The sequence below is a fragment of the Staurois parvus genome, unplaced genomic scaffold (genome assembly GCF_062004578.1).
Source record: "Staurois parvus isolate SC_StPar_1 unplaced genomic scaffold, SC_StPar_1.0 ptg000114l, whole genome shotgun sequence".
In the NCBI taxonomy this organism is placed as follows: Eukaryota; Metazoa; Chordata; class Amphibia; order Anura; family Ranidae; genus Staurois; species Staurois parvus.
In genome coordinates, this window is record NW_028317910.1 from 5,826,449 (window position 1) to 5,845,008 (window position 18,560).

The 18,560-nt window shown below is 43.5% G+C and overlaps 1 protein-coding gene across 2 annotated transcripts in view; it reads right to left on the reverse strand.

The window, feature by feature from the left end:
- Window positions 1-18,560, reverse strand: part of RAD52 (RAD52 DNA repair protein) — a 124,182-nt gene that overhangs the window by 30,755 nt on the left and 74,867 nt on the right. For both annotated transcript variants that reach the window (XR_016311939.1, XM_089671794.1), the window contains exons 8-9: window positions 5,034-5,257; window positions 260-417 (exon numbers count right to left, since the gene is read on the reverse strand). Coding sequence is in view for 1 of the 2 variants with exons in the window: in XM_089671794.1 (XP_089527920.1) it covers window positions 260-417; window positions 5,034-5,257 (382 nt within the window). In the remaining variant the exon portion in view is untranslated. The remainder of the gene's footprint in view (window positions 1-259; window positions 418-5,033; window positions 5,258-18,560) is intronic.

Below are 18,560 nucleotides of genomic sequence, written 5' to 3' on the forward strand. Positions count from 1 at the left end.
CCCTTTCTGTTTATGATCATGATCTCAGTACTGCTTTGGTACAAAACTGTCGTATGCTAGTAGTAGGGTAATCTTGGGCTGGCTTAGAATTTTATTTAGCTGCCATTGTCAAATCCATCTGTAGGTGGCAGTATTCCCCAAAGGTTAAAGACTTACTGTGTCTATCAATGGATTCCAAGAAAAGGATTTTACAGTGGGTTATTTTATATAAGAAAATGAGCCTTCAGTTTCAATGGTCAGTCAGTTTGGCATTTCTTACCTCCCTGTCCTGCCTCTAGAGATGTTGAAGTATTCTGATTATGTTTCCTCTCCATCTCTTCACGGAATCTTTGCTGCAGCTGCTTTTGCCGCAGTTTGCGCTGATAGGTGGCTTCCATCTCCGGCTGAGGAACTGAAACGGACGAGCCAAAACCAGAGCTGAAAAGAATGACAGAGCGTCTTGTATAAATGAAATGACCATAGTTCCCAATTCTTCTCAAAATTTACCCCTCTTGGTTAAGGTAAAATAATAAACCACATTAGGTAGAAAAGGGTAGAGGCCCCAGCTCAACATTTCTGTAGGTGGAACAGGAAAGAGGACTAAACAAGACCAGGTCTTCGAACTCGGCTCAAAGAGGTGTTGGCAAAAAAGGTGGCAACTCTTTGGCTAAGTGTAGACAAAGAAAGCCTCTGACAGGATCAAAGGCAAAAATTGAGATGTGACAAAACCAAGAATTCATGGTTGGACAAACCAGTGGAACCATGTAAGTAACAGCCAGTACAAAAAGCTTACTTAAGATCGATAAGCAAGTGGCCCATTTAATAAAATTGCTAAATTATTATTATAATACAAAAAGCTTACTTAAGATCAATAAGCAAGTGGCCTATTTAATAAAATTGAAAAATTATTATTATACAGGATTTATATAGCGCCAACGGTTTTCTCAGCGCTTTACATTATAGTGGGAGACAATACAGTAACAATACAGTTCAATACAAGAGGGATTTGAGGGCCCTGCTCCTTGGAGCTTACAATCTAGGAGGGAGGGGTTAATGGTACCATAGGTAATAACTGTGGGGGATGGAGTGGTTGGAACAGTAGAGGATTCCAGAATTAGCAGAAGCGGGATAGGCTTCCCTGAAGAGATAGGTTTTCAATGATCGCCTAAAAGTAAGTAGAGTAGGCGACAGTCTGATAGATTGGGGTAGGGAGTTCCAGAGGATGGGGGATGCCCTGGAGATGTCCTGGAGACGAGCATGGGAGGAGGAGATAAGGGAGCTACAGAGTAGGAGGTCTTGCAAGAAACGGAGAGTACGGTTTGGGTGATATTTAGAGACGAGATCAGTGATGTAATTTGGGGCAGTGTTGTGGACGGCTTTATACGTCAGTGTTAGTGTTTTGAATTTTATCCGTTGGGCAACTGGGAGCCAGTGGAGGGATTGGCAGAGAGTGGTGGTAGATACAGAACGGTTAGTAAGGTGGATGAGTCTGGCAGCAGCATTCATGATAGACTGAAGAGGGGATAGCCTGCAATGAGGTAGGCCAATGAGGAGGGAGTTACAATAGTCAAGGCGAGATATAATAAGGGAGTGGATAAGTTGCTTAGTGGTTTCCGGGGTTAGGAACGGTCGTATCTTGGAGATGTTGCAGAGGTGAAGTCTACATGATTTTGTCACCGATTGGATTTGGGGCTAGGACAGATGGGAGTCTAGGATTACACCTAGTACCCTGGCATGAGGGGATGGACTGATGATTGTAGTTCTTGGGGGCCAGCTGAGAACTGGCCCCCAAGAACTAAAAGGCTAAGTTCACTTTTTTTTCCCCTCTAGATTCCAGCTCCCCTATGTACCAAAATACCATTAATGTACTTCTGTTGCAGAACAGATATAGTTTTCTAAGTATTTTAGGACAGAAATGCACAGTAGCCTTTTGATATGAATGATCACAAACAACATAGAAATTGTTATTGGATGCATTCCATGCTATAGAAAAGGTTCATGACTACCTGGTATGTGGATTTAGGACGTAAAAACTGTTAAGACACCATAAGTATTACACCAGATGACCTCATTAGCGCACATCCTGCACCTGCCCTCTCCCTTCACCCACCTCTATACTCACATACAGGCAGTAGTATTGAAAACAGGGGAAGTCTGAAAAGCTCATCATACACTATATAATGTGACTGTACAATCTCCTTTAGATTTACTATCAGCTATGTAATGCAAGGGCCTGCCTGACTGGATACAGAATGACTGGATAGATAGGCGTCTCCTCCTATTATACAGTTTTGGTAAATCTAAAGAGGATTGTACAGAGATTGTACAATCAGATAGTATGGCCAGCTCTGTAAAGGTACATAGGGAGTGTACAGAGAAACTCAGCTGTCAAGCCCCATTCGCATCTCTGTGTAGTGGGAATTTACAATTTCATACCGTTTTTTTGGGGGAACATTTGGAGTATTTCTACTTATCGCGCAGCTCAATTCATTTGAATGGGCTGCCCTATGTGCTACAAATGCGCCAAAGAAATTCAAGAACTCTTTTTTGAGCAGAGTGTGGAGCATTTTTTTTACCTCACTTTTTGAAGTGTTTGCAGCATGCTTGTTGTGCGATAAAATGCGCAGCAAACATGCATCTGCTACCCACGCTTGGGGTGGCATTAACATTTAATGGCAATGCAAGCACCATGTGCATTTGCAGCACATTGCCGAAATGCACAGCAAAGCGTAGGAATAGTGCCCCATCGTTGGTGTCAGTGGGGGGGGGGGGGCAGGAAATAGTGCCCCACCATTGGTGTCAGTGGGAGGAATAGTGCCCCATCATTGGTATTAGTGACACCAATGATGGGGCACTATTCTTCCCACTGACACCAATGATACTTACCTTGCTGACTCCTGCTCCAGCCTGGGCTCGCTCCCTCCCTCTCCCACCTACAGCCAGCATACCTGGCTGCAGCAGCACCATCTGCACGCTACAGACACTTACCTGTCAGCTGTCTTCCTTCTCCGGCCGCTCCCTCGCTCGATCTTCTTTGATCTTCGCGCTGCTGCTCGGCTCCACCTCTCCAAGCTCCACCTTCTCGCCGGTGATTGGCCGCCTGTGTGCCTCTCCTGAGCTACAGTTCCGGCGGCCAATCACTGGCGAGGAGGCGGAGCTGTTGAGTGATCCCCGGGATGTGGCCAGATGACAGGGTGGCATGTCATCCCGCGCACCCATCGCGGTCCAGGGAAATGTGGATGTATCTGCATGTGGGCGGACCCGCCTGGAGACTGATAGAGGAGCGGTGTCTTGGTTCCTAAGACCATCGGAAATGTGTGTTTTCCGATGGTCTTAGGAGACCCCTGTGAAAGGGTTGTTCGACCCCCAAAGGGGTCGCGACCCACAGGTTGAGAACCGCTGTGCTAGAATGTTGAGTTGCAGCAGTCCAGAGTGGAACTGGAACATACAAAACTGCCTCAAGGGAGGCCACCATCAAACCCATACGTGTCAAGCAAAAACAGAAGGTTGGACGGTCTATGGACTGTAAATCCAATATGGGAGCAGAGAGTCAGGTGCGATCTTTTAAAACAAAAAACTATGGTCAGAGTCATAGAGACCTAAATACTCCAAGAGGAAGAAAAGTTCAAAACAGCAATTCCTTCAGCAAACAAACCTCTAAAGAACCTGAACAGTTTGTTTCGCACGACCTGAAAAAGCTTGTGCCAATCACTCCCTTAGCAGGAGGTCATCCGGGTATTCTACTTTAGGGATATCCTGTGGGCATAGCAAGACTAACACCTCAGTAAACATTTGAGATGTGATGGACAGACCAAACGGAAGGGCAACAGACAGGAATGCTACATGTCCACGGCAAGGCAGATAGCATTAAGGAGTCAAAAAAGAGGGAATGTATATAGATATCCCTGATGAGCAAAGGCCAGAAAGTCCTCCGGATGGAGGAAGGCAAAAACATTGATTACATCTGAAAATTTTGGCATGCAAATGCCAACAAAATGCATCTAAGAATCAGAATCGTCACAAGCCCCCATCTGCAATAGGGACTGAGTAAAAAATGTTTACACTTTTTTTACATTGTGGACTAAAGGCACAGTCTCCTGGAAAGAGGAGTATTTCCAGCAGGTCCCTAGCAGAGAGGATGGCAGGTTAGACACCTTGAAACAGGGCAAAGGCAGAGATAGAAAATCTAGCTTGCTGCCCTTGGATAGTACATCTTTCAACCAAGTGTTTAAATGTCTTGGGTGCAGGAGATTGTAACTGCTAACAGACCTCTCTCTCTTTGAGAAGTCTGCATAGGGATAGGACAACTTACTTGCAGAAACCCCCCCTGAACAATGAGAAATAAGGGGGTGGGTCCTGGATTGAACCACAAAAGCCTGCAACAAATCAGAAGCTTTAAGGTCCTTTTTCATGCTCTCTCTATTTTGGATACAAACACCATCCCCTCTCATACCGTCCTGGCCTCGGTGTCCTCCAGACATGACAACACTGTATGAGAAACTAAGGCTTGGGCTCACATGTGCCCACTAGGCTGCAAACCTCTGGACTCTATGTGGTCCCAGACACCTCAGGACACACCACCTCTCAAACCCCCCTACAAGGGGGAGGAGGAGCAAAGGGCTTACCATACAGTAGTTTCAGGAGTCTATCCCCTAGAACCATTTGAGGGCCAAGATCCTGAAAATGAAGAGGAACCCTCTGATCCAGACCAATGGCCAGGGGAAGCCAAACCAGGCAGATCTGCATCAAGAGGGGGACTGCTGATCTAACAGCTATCCGGTCAAGATAAACAAAACAATGTACTGCTCCTAGACAGTAGGAAACATAATCTAAACTGAGGAGCGAGCAGAGTGGGAGGGGTTCTTCACTGTTTTACTTGTGTTTCCTGTAGAAGAACAAACCAATCATCCCTTATTTTGTGGTCTTGGAAAAGGAGTGGGGAAATATACATATGTAAATCCAGAGCAGTCAGATAATATTATGGCAACTCTCCTGTGCAACCCACGTAAAAAAAAAAAAAAAAAAAAAAAAAAACACAGGGTGGAGTCACAAACCTAGAGCCACTGACATCAGGTATCAGGTTAGTCTTCTTATTGTCCCCTTGGTGCAGTTTGGAAGGAGACTGTTCACATGATGTTGTCAACTGTAGCTCAGCCGTTTCTGGATGATTTTGGTCTATATGTTTCTGCTGTTGTAGCAGACTGTTATATCGAGCCTTTTCCAGGGAAGCATCAAAGTCCTGTCTCTTTGTTTGTGCCCCATTAAGATCCGGAGGAGGCTGTAAAACATCAACTTGTTAATAAAGTGTATGAAGTGCTTAACAGGACTAACTTTCACCTTTATTGCACAGAACGAGTGAAAAACAAACAACTAACTGCAGCTCAAATCAATAATCAGATTAAAGTAGAACTGCTGGCAAAACTTTTTTCTTCATTTTGCATAGAGTAAGGGATGGTTTTAACTCCTATAAGGTTTATTTGTGCTATCTACAGTGCCTTGATAAAGTATTCATAGCTCCTGAAATTTTCCACATTTTGTCATGTTACAACCAAAAACGTAAATGTATTTTATTGGGATTTTATCTGATAGACCAAAACAAAGTGGCATATGATTGTGAAGTGGAAGGAAAATGATAAATGGTTTTCAAAACTTTTTACAAATAAATATCTGAAAAGTGTGGCATGTATTTGTATTCAGCCCCCTTTACTCTGATACCCCTAACTAAAATCTAGTGGAACCAATTGCCTTCAGAAGTCGCCTAACTAGTAAATAGAGTCTACCTGTGCGTAATTTATTCTCAGTATAAATACAGCTGTTCTGTGAAGCCCTCAGAGGTCTGTAAGAGAACATTAGTGAACAAACAGCATCATGAAGGCCAAGGAACACACCAGACAGGTAAGGATTAAAGTTGTGGAGAAGCTTAAAGCAGGGATAGGTTATAAAAAAAAAATATACCAAGCTTTGAGCATCTCACAAAGCACTGTTCAATTCATCATCTGAAAATGATGGGGGGGGGGGGGGGGGGAGTATGGCAACTGCAAACCTACCAAGACATCGCCGTCCACCTATACTGAAAGGTCAGGCAAGGAGAGCATTAATCAGAGAAGCAGCCAAGAGGCCCATGGTAACTCTGGAGGAGCTGCAGAGATCCACAGCTCAGGTGGGAGAATCTGTCCACAGGACAACTATTGGTCGTGCACTCCACAAATGAGTGACAAGAAGAAAGCCATTGTTGAAAGAAAGACATAAGAAGTCCCGTTTGCAGTTTGCGAGAAGCCATGTGGTTGACACAGCAAAAATGTGGGAGAAGTTGCTCTGGTCAGATGAGACCAAAATTTAACTTTTTGGCCTAGAAGCAAAATGCTATCTGTGGCACAAAAATAACACTGCACATCACCCTGAACACACCATCTGAAAGGGTTAATAGTTAACTTTTGCTTTGTGCCTACTAACTGGTTTATTTTATGTACAGGATGTTCCCTTGGGATTGAAATGCTGTTATCTATGCACACATTTCTTTTCTGAGAAATTGCAGAAGTTACTACTCTGTTGCATTTTTGTTTTGACTAGCCATAGAGTAGTTTACTGAAATCTTTTCTCTGTATTCTGATGTGTTATGGAAACCGCCTGAAATATGCAGTGATATAATTTATTACTTAAGGCCTGATCGATAATAAAGAAGTTGAATTTTGCATCATACATCTAGGTATTTGTGTTGCATTGTTCCCAAAGTACTTTGAACTGTATGTTTGTGTGGAAGAGAGGAGGGCCGGCTGACAGGAATTGATATTCCTAACACCATCCCCACTGTGAAACATGGTGGTGGCAACATCATGTTGTGGCGATGCTTTTCTTCAGCAGGGACAGGGAAGCTGGTCAGAGTTGATGGGAAGATGGATGGAGCCAAATACAGGACAAACTTAGAAAAAAACCTGTTAGCGTCTGTAAAAGGCTTGAGACTGGAGTGTAGGTTCAGAGCTCTGACAGAGCTTGAGCTATTTTGTAAAGAAGAATGGGCAAAAATGTCACTCTCTAGATGTGCAAAGCTGGTAGAGACATACCCAAAAAGACTTACAGCTGTAATTGCAGTGAAAGGTGGGTCTACAAAGTATTGACTCAGGGGGGCTGAATACAAATGAACGCCACACTTTTCAGACATTTGTAAAAAATGTTGAAAACCATTTATCATTTTCCTTTCACTTCACAATTATGTGCCACTTTGTGTTGGTCTACCACATAAAATCCCAATAAAATACATTTACGTTTTTGGTTGTAACATGACAAAATGTGGACAATTTCAAGGGGTATGAATACTTTTTCAAGGCGCTGTATGTCCCATTGGGAAGATTTACCTTCGCTTCATGTCCTATAGCCAAACAGGAAGTGAGAGGAAATCCCTGCATATTAATTGAATTGCTTGGGGGCACCGAGGTCACCAGAACTAGTGTCTCCATTGGAACTCTATTACTTTTCTGGGGACAACACAAAATTTGTGGTTTTCTTTTACTTTCATTTTTAATAATATTAGTAAACAGGACAAATGGAGATGGTGAATCTCCCTAAAGTGGAGAGAGACAGAAGTAAAAGCTGACAGGTGTTCCAATCCCTCTCCACTCTGTCAAAAGCTTAAAAAAAAAAAAAAAAAAAAAGTTTTGCCCGTGGATACAGAATTACAGAAGCTGTTGCTACTGACTTGTACTAAAAATATGCATGTTCTGGAGCGGTTATTCTGATCCTGGTTTAACGAGTCACTGAAACGGAAATCTGAAGTCCTGTCCTGCTAACTCATTCTAAGTTAGTGACTCGCTAGGTAGCAAAGTCAGTATGTAGATGGCAGACCCAAAGCAAGCACATTAAAAAGGTTAGCAAGGGCAGAACTCAAATTTCTTTCCTTTACAAGTTTTCTTTAATTTTGAACTGGTGGGGCAGTCTCTGCGCATACCCATCAACAATACAAAAGAATTGGCAAAGCCTGGAATATGCTTGTAGGTGTTCTACTGTGTGTCCAATTTCTTATATTTTTCTGACATCTACTGGCCAACTAGAAAATTGCCTATGCACTTGACAAGCCAATAAGTAAGCAGCATGAAAAGCTAAGGCTGCCCAAACATGGTTTGTTTTTGTTCAGCCAGACAGCTGAATGAAAAAACTGAACCAGTTCTCCCATCCACACATTAGGTGTGGAAGTTGCGCCATTGTATTCTGACAGCAGGGATACTTTCCCTGCCTCCCCACTGTCAGAATACACAGATCAACAACACAGCAATGATCAAACTAAAATTTTTCAGCAGTCCTGTTCATGAGATGTCAATCAACAGATCCACTTTTCATTGGTTGTTACTGAATAAGTAAATTTAAGTCCATGTATGGCCAGCTTTAGTCCACCCTAAAAAAAATTATAAATGCACATATTTGTGAAAGAAAAAAAATATGCATTTACATTTTTTTTGCATAGGAGACTGCAAAGCATTGCACCCCCGATCAGTAGATCGCAGGTGAAATGTCAGGCTCCTGCATTCTGTCCGTAGTGAGGTATGGACTATCAATATGATAGCTGGAGGAAATGTTAATGGACTACAAGTGTGGTGGATTACCACGCTCTTGTTCCACTGAGAACTATAAGTCCAACTGCCACAGTGAAAGATGGGAGTTCATTCATTCACAGATCCCTGTAAAAATTACAGGGGCTGCAGAGAGTTTGCATTATGTTAAACCCAAGATATATGTATAGCATGTTGCAAAAGGCAACCACTTGCCGGCCGCCCCATAGCAGAAGTACTGCTACAAGGCAACTTCGCTGTGCAAAATCACCTAAATATATATGGAATTTTGCATTTCCAGGTAGGGAGCACATGCTTTGCCCAGCCTGCGCTTCTGTTGGTTCCTGAAGATGTCAATCACCGGGTCCCAGCCGGCAATTCCCGGCCGAGACTCGGTGATCGTCCGTGAAGCTGAGAGGGGAAGAGATCTGTGTAAACAACACAGGTCTCTCTCCTGCTAGCATAGATGTGCCGCTTTCTCTCTGCGTAGCAGAGTGATAGAAAGCAGGAGATGTCCTTAGTAAAACAGCATAGCACACAATAAAAACCACTCCCTAACACACAGTTAACCCTTTGATTGCCCCAGATGTTAACCCCTTCCTGCCCAGTGTCCTTAGTACAATGTCAGTGCTTTTTATTAGCAGCGAGCACTGTATTAGTATCATTGCAGATTTCTGTGTCAGTTAGTGAGGTCCCACCCAGTATCAGAATGCCCGCCACAGTTCTGCTGACTGCCGCGATTACTAGTATATAAAAAAAAATTACAAATTACAATATATATACCGCCATTTATAGACGGTACAACTTTCACATAAACCAATATACACTTGTTGGGATTTTTTTTTTTTCTAGCAAAGACATGTAGCAGAATACATTTTGGCCTAAACTTAAGAAATTTTTTTTTTACTGGATATTTTCAAAATAGTCAGTCTTTTTTTGTTTATAGGGCAAAAAATAAAAAACCGCAGAAGTGATCAAATACCACCGAAAGAAAGTTCTATTTGTGGAGGAAAATATGGCCTAAATTTCATATATGTACAGCAGTGCATGACCATGGAATTGTCCGTTTAATTAATGCAGCGCCATAACGCAAAAAATGGCCTGGAGAGGAAGGGGGGCAAATCTTCTGGAGGGCAAGTAGTTAAAGAGGATCTTCAGCTGTGTATGCAAAAGTACTATAAGTACTGTAGCTTCTGACTTTTCCAAAACAAGTACCTAGCAACCCATGGAGTCCAGCACTGTCTTCATACAACTTGATATCTTCAACGCTGTCTTTGGTCCCACACTGCCATCTTGGATTCAGAAGCGGACTATGACTTCCTGTTTAGTCACAGTTGTCTCCCCACTGCACGTGTGAGATTGGAGGACACTATCCTGAAGCCTTCTGTGATGTGTCACATATCTCAGAAGACTGCGGTGCAAGAGGAAGGGGGGAAAGAAAGGGGTGCAGACCCAGCAAATATTATCCCCACCTAGACAAAGAATAAGGAAGTGGGAGCAAGTACCTTATGTACTGAGTTTTCTAGCAAGCAATGCAGAGTAACCTAGGAATAGAAGGGAGGGGTGACTGTGTCCAGCACTGTACTACAAGATAGAGAGGTTACAGGTAAGTCAAAATTCCTTTTATCTTAATCATACAGTATGGAACACTGGCTGAGTACATAGAACCTGGGACGTCCCCAAGGAATGATTGAAGGGTGGGCAACAACTAGGCAAACAAAACTGTGCCAACAGGCCCGACAACAAGGGTCAACAGACCCTACTTCAGTGTGTTCCTGCAAGAACCTTGTGACCAAGGAGTGCATCCACAGAGGCTCACCTGATAAAATGTTGAAAAGGTATGAACAGAGGACCAGGTGGCAGCCTTACAAAGCTAGGCTTCAGAGGCCTAGTGCAAGAATGCCCAGGAATCTCCCACCAACCTTGTGGAGTGGGTGCGTAAAAGTGCAGCTGAAGATTTTTCCTTGGGAGTGTAGGCTCTAGCGATCAGTTGACTTATCCATCGATAATGGACTTGGAAGCAGGATGTCTTTGCATGGTCCTATGGATATGATACATAGGGAATCCATCTGCCTGATCAAAGCTATTGTTCTTTTAGATACACTCTTATGGTTTTGACTACATCCAGGAAATGACAGGACTTTCCTTTGGGTGCTTTGCAACAGTGCATGAAGGTGCCAGTACAATGTCTTCATTTGGGTGGAAGACTGAAACTTTAGGAAGAAAGGATGATCTTAGGTGTAGGACTACATTTGTCATTACGAAGACTGAGGAAAGATAGGGCCGCCAACTCAGAAACATGTTTGACAGATGTGATTACCCGCCGAATTGGATTTTTGGATTACCTGTAAAATACACATCTTCGAGTACATCACAGGACACAGGAGCTTTAATAGTCCTTACAAACAAGGTTATGTGCCACCTACTGGTGACTGAACACTGTCAAAAAAAAACAGTAAAGTCCCCTCCTAAGCATAATTCCGTCTATAGGAAGGGCTTCAGTTTTGAAGCAAGCCTTAAACCAAGAAAGAAATCCTGTTTTCCTTATCGTACATCACGGGACAGAGCTGCCTTAGTAACCTATACGAACAGGGATGTCCCAAAGCACTAAACATAAGGAAAGGGAAAAATAGCAACAGGCCCGAAAAAACAAACCACAAACAGAAAAGAACATCACACAGCAGCCTGCAAAAACACTGTGTACAAAAAGTATCATCTTCAGCGGTTCTAATTTCCAGCTGAAAAAAATTGGTAAGAGTGTGCATAGAACACCAGGATGTGGCTTTGCAACTAAAACCTGATGACACATAGCTCAGGTAGGGAAGAACTGCATGTGCAGTTTCAAAAGCCTTCTTTTTTTTTTTTTTTTTTTTTTATGGGCAGCTGCCATCTGTAACGGCCATTTATGGACAGCTAGTAAATCAACTGATATTTACAAACTGTCCATAAATTTACAGACAGCTGGCAACCCTGACCCCCATGCAGAAGCAAATCTTTGGATTCCTTAGCATCCTGAGAGAAGCCACCTGATTCCTCAGAGCAAGGCAATTCTCAAGAGGGAGAATCATTCTCATGCTGGCAGTATCTAGTAGCAGGCCCAGATATTTCAACCACTGGGCTGAGAACAACATTGATTTCTGGGGATTGGGAACCCAGCCATACCTCTTTAGAGTGTGCTCCGTAGCAGACACATGTTCCAGAAGCAAATTGTCCACATAACCCAGAACAGGCACCCCCTGGGCCCGTAGAAGAGCCAGAATCGGAGCCAGGACCTTGGTGAACACTCAGGAGGAGGCTGTGGACAGGCCAAAGGGCAGGGCCACAAATTGAAAATGATGATTTTACATCTCAAAACAGAAACCTCTGGTGAAAAGGAAAGATTGGGACATGTAGGTAGGCATCCCCCCTAACTGAACAGGTTAGTGCACCCTTTTTTGGGAAGAGAACTTGGGTGTCCAATTTTGATAGCTTGGGGGGTAAGACACCCTACGGAAATGGGACTGAGGTTTCGATTTTGAAGTTGCGGTCTGACAGCAGGGAAAGGAATGTCTAGTGGAAAAAGTAGGAGCGGCAGATCTTCAAGTCGTTTAGTTGTCTTTCTTAAAGTAGTTGTAAATCTCAGACATGAAATATGAAAAAAGCATATCCCTCTATAGCGTGTACCTGTCTCAATTAAGAGCACTAAGCTTTGGTTCACACTGCTGCAACTTGTCATGGGACACATGGTCGCAGCAGTGTGAACTAGTGTCATTTCTGTCTGCTGCTTTGTTACTCTGCTATTAGCATGAGTCACTTCTGACAAGTTTTCCTGACACCAAAAATGGTGACAGGGGAAGGACCTCCAGCAGATTGGCAGCCTCAGCTTTGTTCCTTTGAGAGAAGGAAAGACTACAAATAGACAGGTACTACTTAGGCTGACCATACACTATACAATTTTCTTGAGAATTTTGCTTTAGATTTACCAAAAACCATATAATATGAGGTCAAACCTAAGCAACACTTTCAATTGTATCCAATTAGTCAGGCCCTTGCACTACATAGTGAAAGGTAAAGCTAAAGGAAATTGGACAGAAATTGGCCATAAAATTATATAGTGTATGGCCAGCCTTATGTAGGAGGATTGGTTTCATCTCTGTGTCACCTGAGACCAGTCACTTCACTGGGTATAGGTAAGGGTTTACAACCACTTTAAGTGATAAAAGAAAGTCCTTACCGACCCAACTTTTTATGATATACGTATCTAGGTCAGGTCCAAACAAATGTTTCCCGCAAAGGGGAAGACTGACCGGCAGCTTCTTGCAGGGAAATTCTGCAGACCAACATTTTAACCAGAGAATGATGCATGGACAAAAATCCCTAATGAAAAATCTGCTGAATGGAATCCTTCTGTCAGACATTCGCCCAAATCGATATCTCTGTTGGAGAAATTCAACCCTTTGCACAGACACCTCACCCTAAGACTCTGGCAGGCTTCAAAAGCCACAACTGCCAGTTGCAAAGCTGTACGCACCAAGACAAAAGAAGCTTTGAACAAGATTTGCAGACATTTGTCAGAAGCATCTTTAGAAACCGGAATTTCGTCCACTGGGCATGTGAGATAAGGGGCCACCGCATCTACCAAAGGAATACTCCCAAATCTTAGTGAATTCATCTTCCATGGGGCATTGCTGAGTAGATATCTTTGGTGCAGCTCAGATTAGTGAGCACCACTTCTGCAAGAAAATGTACAAAGGCTGTCTGAATTAAACTGTGACCCTGGGGTTCCTCTGGTGCGGAGTTCTTGGAAGAGAAGCTTTCTGCCCCCCATTTTCAGGTACACAGTCATCTGCTTCTACACAAGTTCTTCCTCCACAAATAAGGGAGAAGAAAGAGGGAAACACCTCCATTTGTGACCAGTTTGACCCATACCAGAAAGTATCCACGAGCGCTGCCCGTGCTACCAAAGTAGATGACAAATCCTCTTTAATTACAAAGCAACTGGAAGAACGTGCCCCAGCAGATAGCAGAAATACCTGATAAGGGAAGGGAGTCAGAGCTGCAAGGAACACTTTGACCCACAGAGAAACTTTACCGGGGCTACAATCAAGTTTCTCCTTACCTGCCGGAGGCATTTGGAATCCATTCCCACTTGCATCCCTTCCTCTCTGCTGTCTGTGAAACATATGTCCTGCTGGCACCAGAAAAATTACACCTACACTAATCTAGTGATCCCATTCAGCCAAGATGCACTGTGCAAATGCCAGGAGGTACGCTGGTTACCCTACAGGAAGGACTTTTCTAGACTTTCGGTGCCCCCTCCACCCCCAACAGTTGTGCTCACATGACCAAGGAGATCATATGACATGGAGAGATATTGTTGCAGTTGTTTCCCTTTACTGGGATATCTGGTGTACCACTGGTGTCACTGCCGGGCTGCCAGGGCCTTCCAATGCTGACAAGAGGTGGGCAAAATGGCTTCCGGCAAATACCATGGACCTTGTGATGTCATTGCAATGCTTCTCTCAAGGAGTGTGGGGGTAGAGAACATGGCTCCACCACCTCAATTGCGCCGGAAAGCTCCTATACTTGTCTCCAACACAGACAAGCAAAAACATAACACTGTGTAACTCTCCCTAACAATACCACCCAATTGAAAAAGGGGGGGGGAATAATAGCTATCCAGGTACCAGCAGGTCTACCAGGACCACTCACCATTCCAGGCAGGAGAGGGATCCAATTTTCACTCATCATGGTGGGCTTCATACAGAGGGCCATTTGGCTCTAATATACAATGTATTGAGGTGGCATTTACAATAAACATAGAGAAGGTGCATTGCCATGCGTTGTAACAATCTGGGTTAATGCGCATTGTAGCATGCACTGTCACAATGCACAAGTGTGAATGGACCACTAAAATAGACAGAACTCAAAAAGTGAAGATTGGCTACATTACAGGAAGCAATTAGAAATGCAAGGCTGATGTCACATGGGTGATTATGTAGCAGCAATTTCTCACTAAGGAAATCATACTTTATTATGGAATCACTAATTTTATAATGAATTGTTGCTCAGTTTCTTAGTGATTGAACTTTAGTAGCATTTCATTACAGCAATGACTTTGCTTATGCCAATCACTCCTTAATCACCCCTATTGCTTAGATAAGAAAACAAATAGTTGAAAAAGAGCAATATGTAGAAGCCAATACTAACGAAATGATGCGGCACAAATCTGGTGTTAGTGATTTGAAGTGGTGCGGAATCTATGCTATAAACTTGCCTGTGTGACAGTCTAATTGTCCCTAAGTAGTTCCCTGAAAGATTCACCTTTTGTCCTGAATTCCTCCTTAAAAACAGTGCACTTCCTGTGCCTAGGCACTTTTGATCTGTAGCCCCCCCAGGTGTAAATCTGCAATGTGAGATTTAATGCACTGCTACCTCTGCCTGCTAGCTTGAGGGCCGATTCACACTGTAGCAATCCATTGTGGTTAAAGCGTGTTATTTTGCACGTTGAGGCAGCATATTATGAATGGTCTGCCAATGTACTACAACAAATCAGAAACATGTAACCCCTTTTTTAGCACCATGAGGTACCACATGAGGTATATCTGTTTTGGCGTGCTGTGGTGTGTCATTCATTGCACTGTACTGTAGTGTGCTATTAAGTAACATGTACACTGCATTGAGTGTCTTTCACATTGAATGGCACTGCAATGCACCACATGCAAAACTGGAACATGAGCATTTTTACATGTGCCACAATGCCCAAGTGCGAATGGGCCCTCTGCTTGGGTTAATTGCGCTGGACCTGTATAGCACCCCAAAAGAAAACATCTTGCCAATATATTATTGCACAGGGTTCAATAAATTCAGGGTCCCGTTCCGACTGGCAACATTACTGGCCATCCCCATGTCGTGGACGCACTTCGTCTGATGCGGGGTCTGGTTATCATTCTTCTGAGTGATGACAGCTGTAGGAATGAATCCTAATAAAACCAGTCCCCTGCCCTGACCCCTAATGGAACCGTTAAGCATCTGGTATAACTGTGCAGATAGCTACACAGCAGTGACCATCACCTTGAAATACTGTCAGGAAAGGATTACCACAGCTACTGTGGTGTCCTGTGATGTACAATAAGAAAGGACACTTTGGCTGGATTATCTGAGGGGATAATCCTTATGGATTCAAAGAGTGGTCTCTGCAGGCTAGAGAAAACCAGATTGAGGTCCCAAAGAACAGGGTGCTGTAAGAGGGGCCTGATGTAAGATGCACCTTGAATAAAGATTTTTGACAAGGCAAAGCGAAGCCAGAGGTTTTTGAAAAAAACTCAATGAGGATGAAACCTGTCCTTTCAAAAGTGTTTAAATTCTGATCAAGCAGCCATTGTAGGAAGTCAAGAATGCAAGGCAAAGAATAATCTCTGGGATTAAAGTTCCTGTGGTCACATCAAACAAAGAAGGATTTCCAGGTAAGGTAGAAGATCTTTCTGGAAGCATAAATAAGTCTGAACTAAAGCTGACCATAGACAGTTCGAGGTTCAGCAGGAACCGCCCCAGATTCGAACCATGTATGGGCAGGCTGAATGTACCCAAGTTGATTGATCGATCGATCAACTTGGGTACAACCGGCCTGCCGGATTTTGCATGCGATTATGGATAGCAGCTGTTATAGCCATTGTCAATAATCACTGTCTTCCCCTGCCTTCCGGGAGAACATAATGGCTCAGCAAGAGGGATTCTCCTGTCAACATTGTCTGTGTTGATGGGGAACTGTGGTTGCAAGAAAGAAATTCACACCATCTATGGCCTGCCTAAAACCATTTTCCCTGAATCATGAGGGACTAGAAAACATCTTCCTCCTCTGAATAACTAGCATCTATTACTTTCCACTGATAAGGAAGGAAAGACTTCCCTATTGCTAAGGCTAGGCTGGAGATCCACCAAGTCATGAAATTCCTTGCTTGGCTGGATAGGAGACATGGGCAGGATGAGAGAAGGAGCATGCTTGTTAAGTGTTGACAAGATGTTGTGCTGGAGAGATCTTGAATGAAATTGGGTGGATTGAAGGAGGCTATCATGAGTCAGAGTTCTCTTGGAGAATCTCACTGTGGAATGTCTGTTTGACCTCAATTTTGAAGTGTAAGCTCTGAGAGAGAGAATTTTCTTCTCTGGAAGGAAAAAACTTTTGCTTGGGATATGTCTGGAACCAGACCCAAGTATCACAGGTGAAGAGAAGGCTGGAGAGCAGATGTTGGAAATTGATCACCCAGCTTAAAACCTGGAGCATCTGAATGGTCCTTTGAATTTATGAAGATCGCAAGAAAGGAGATAAGTCCTTCAGGAAAAGGTCATCCAGATAAGCTGTGACCTGGATGCCCTGAGTTCTGAGAAGGGCAAGAAGAGGTTCTAGGACCTTTTTGAATAATCTGGAAGAGTTTTGAGCTCTAATGTGTACCCCTTTGAAACCACAGGTCTGGGACGTCTGTAACCCAGAGAAAGGCAAACTGTATTAATTTCCCCCCGGCTCTTAGGAGTGAGGGCGTTCCTTCATTGGGAAGAGGGCTTTAAGAGTTGAACTTAGGTTTTGAAGTTGACGCCTAAGTAGAACACTTAGTAGAACAATTAGGTGCTCTTCATATTGAAGAGGTTGTGGTTCCTGTGGAATGAAATTTTGGAAGTTTCTGCTGTAGAAGTAGAACTTTTCCTCCTGTGACATTGTTTATGAATTTGTCAAGTGCCTAACCAAAAAGACATACTTCTTCAAAAGGGCATATGCGTGAGGCATCTTTCAGACAAATTCAACTATCCAAGTTTTGAACCACAAGATTCTATACATGTTCGAGATTAGAGGCATTCTAGAAATGTGTGTCTTTACTTGTTCTAGGGCATACACACAAAAGAGAAGAGCAGAAGGTAATTGCTGTAGTTGCTCAGTGAAGGCACAGGCCTGGATTTCAGGATGTTGGTTGTTCACTGCACTATCCCAGTTAGCTGAAATGTGACAGACAGAAGTCACTGCAACAGAGCTGGGCCTGCAAGTGTAAAGGGATGATTTACAGAGGAGAGACCCAACTGTCAGACTGCCCAGTCTATTTATTTGTGAAGGGGAATGTCTTAAAATTTTCCAGGACTCTGTACCAAAAGGGGCATGGCAAGACAGGGGAGAAACCAATTTTACAATGCAGAAGTGTGAGTATATTCAAAATAGCAAGCATGTTGTGTTATACCGGCATTAAAATCGACCCTGCTTTGGTGCAAGGGAAACATGGTGTGTTGTACAGGCTTTCAGCAGAGTGAATGTTAGCCATGGCTCAGTTTCCCCTGGTTTCCACCATAGCTACAGGTGAGGGCATTTTTCCCTGCAGGGTACTCACAGAGAAGGGTGCAGAATATAGGGTAAGGAAGGAGAATGTGGCAACCTAGGTGTAGACCAATCTTTAGCAAAGTTCTTGTGGCAAAAGGGTGGGTGGAAGTACCCGAGTATATTAAAAGGCTCTAGGTGAAACTGGCATTAAAGTGTGAAACCTGTAGTGTGATGTAACACCTGGTCATCCACCTAAGATTCGACTTTAGCACCAAGTTTGAAAAGTTTAGACTTTAAAATTAATACATTCCAAACATAGGCTCGGTCTTATGGGAAGAGATACAGAGCAACCATGTCTTACCTGTCCCTGATGCTGGACCCTATATAACATTCAGGCTTCACCTATCAGGGTGGACATACTCCCTGAATGTGCCTTCCGGGTCTTGGTGCCATAATAATGGCCAATGGCTTGTGCCCTGTACAGCACTCTGCGGCTGACTATACGCATCACACAAGGTACCAAGCTGAGCACCTATGCAGGATCCAGTGCCCAAAGCAGTATTACAGGCTGTCCCCACGTTGTGGGGTCTGCATATGCTCCCAATGTTTTACAGACGTTGCACTGATCCAGTTGCACTGCTTCTATTGTGGTATTAAAATAAAGTGAAGAAGATGATTGAAGAATCAGAAAATAAAATAATGTAGTTAAGAGTGATTTCTCTGTCAGGGCAAAGAGGGTCATCACCTTGGTACATTAGCAA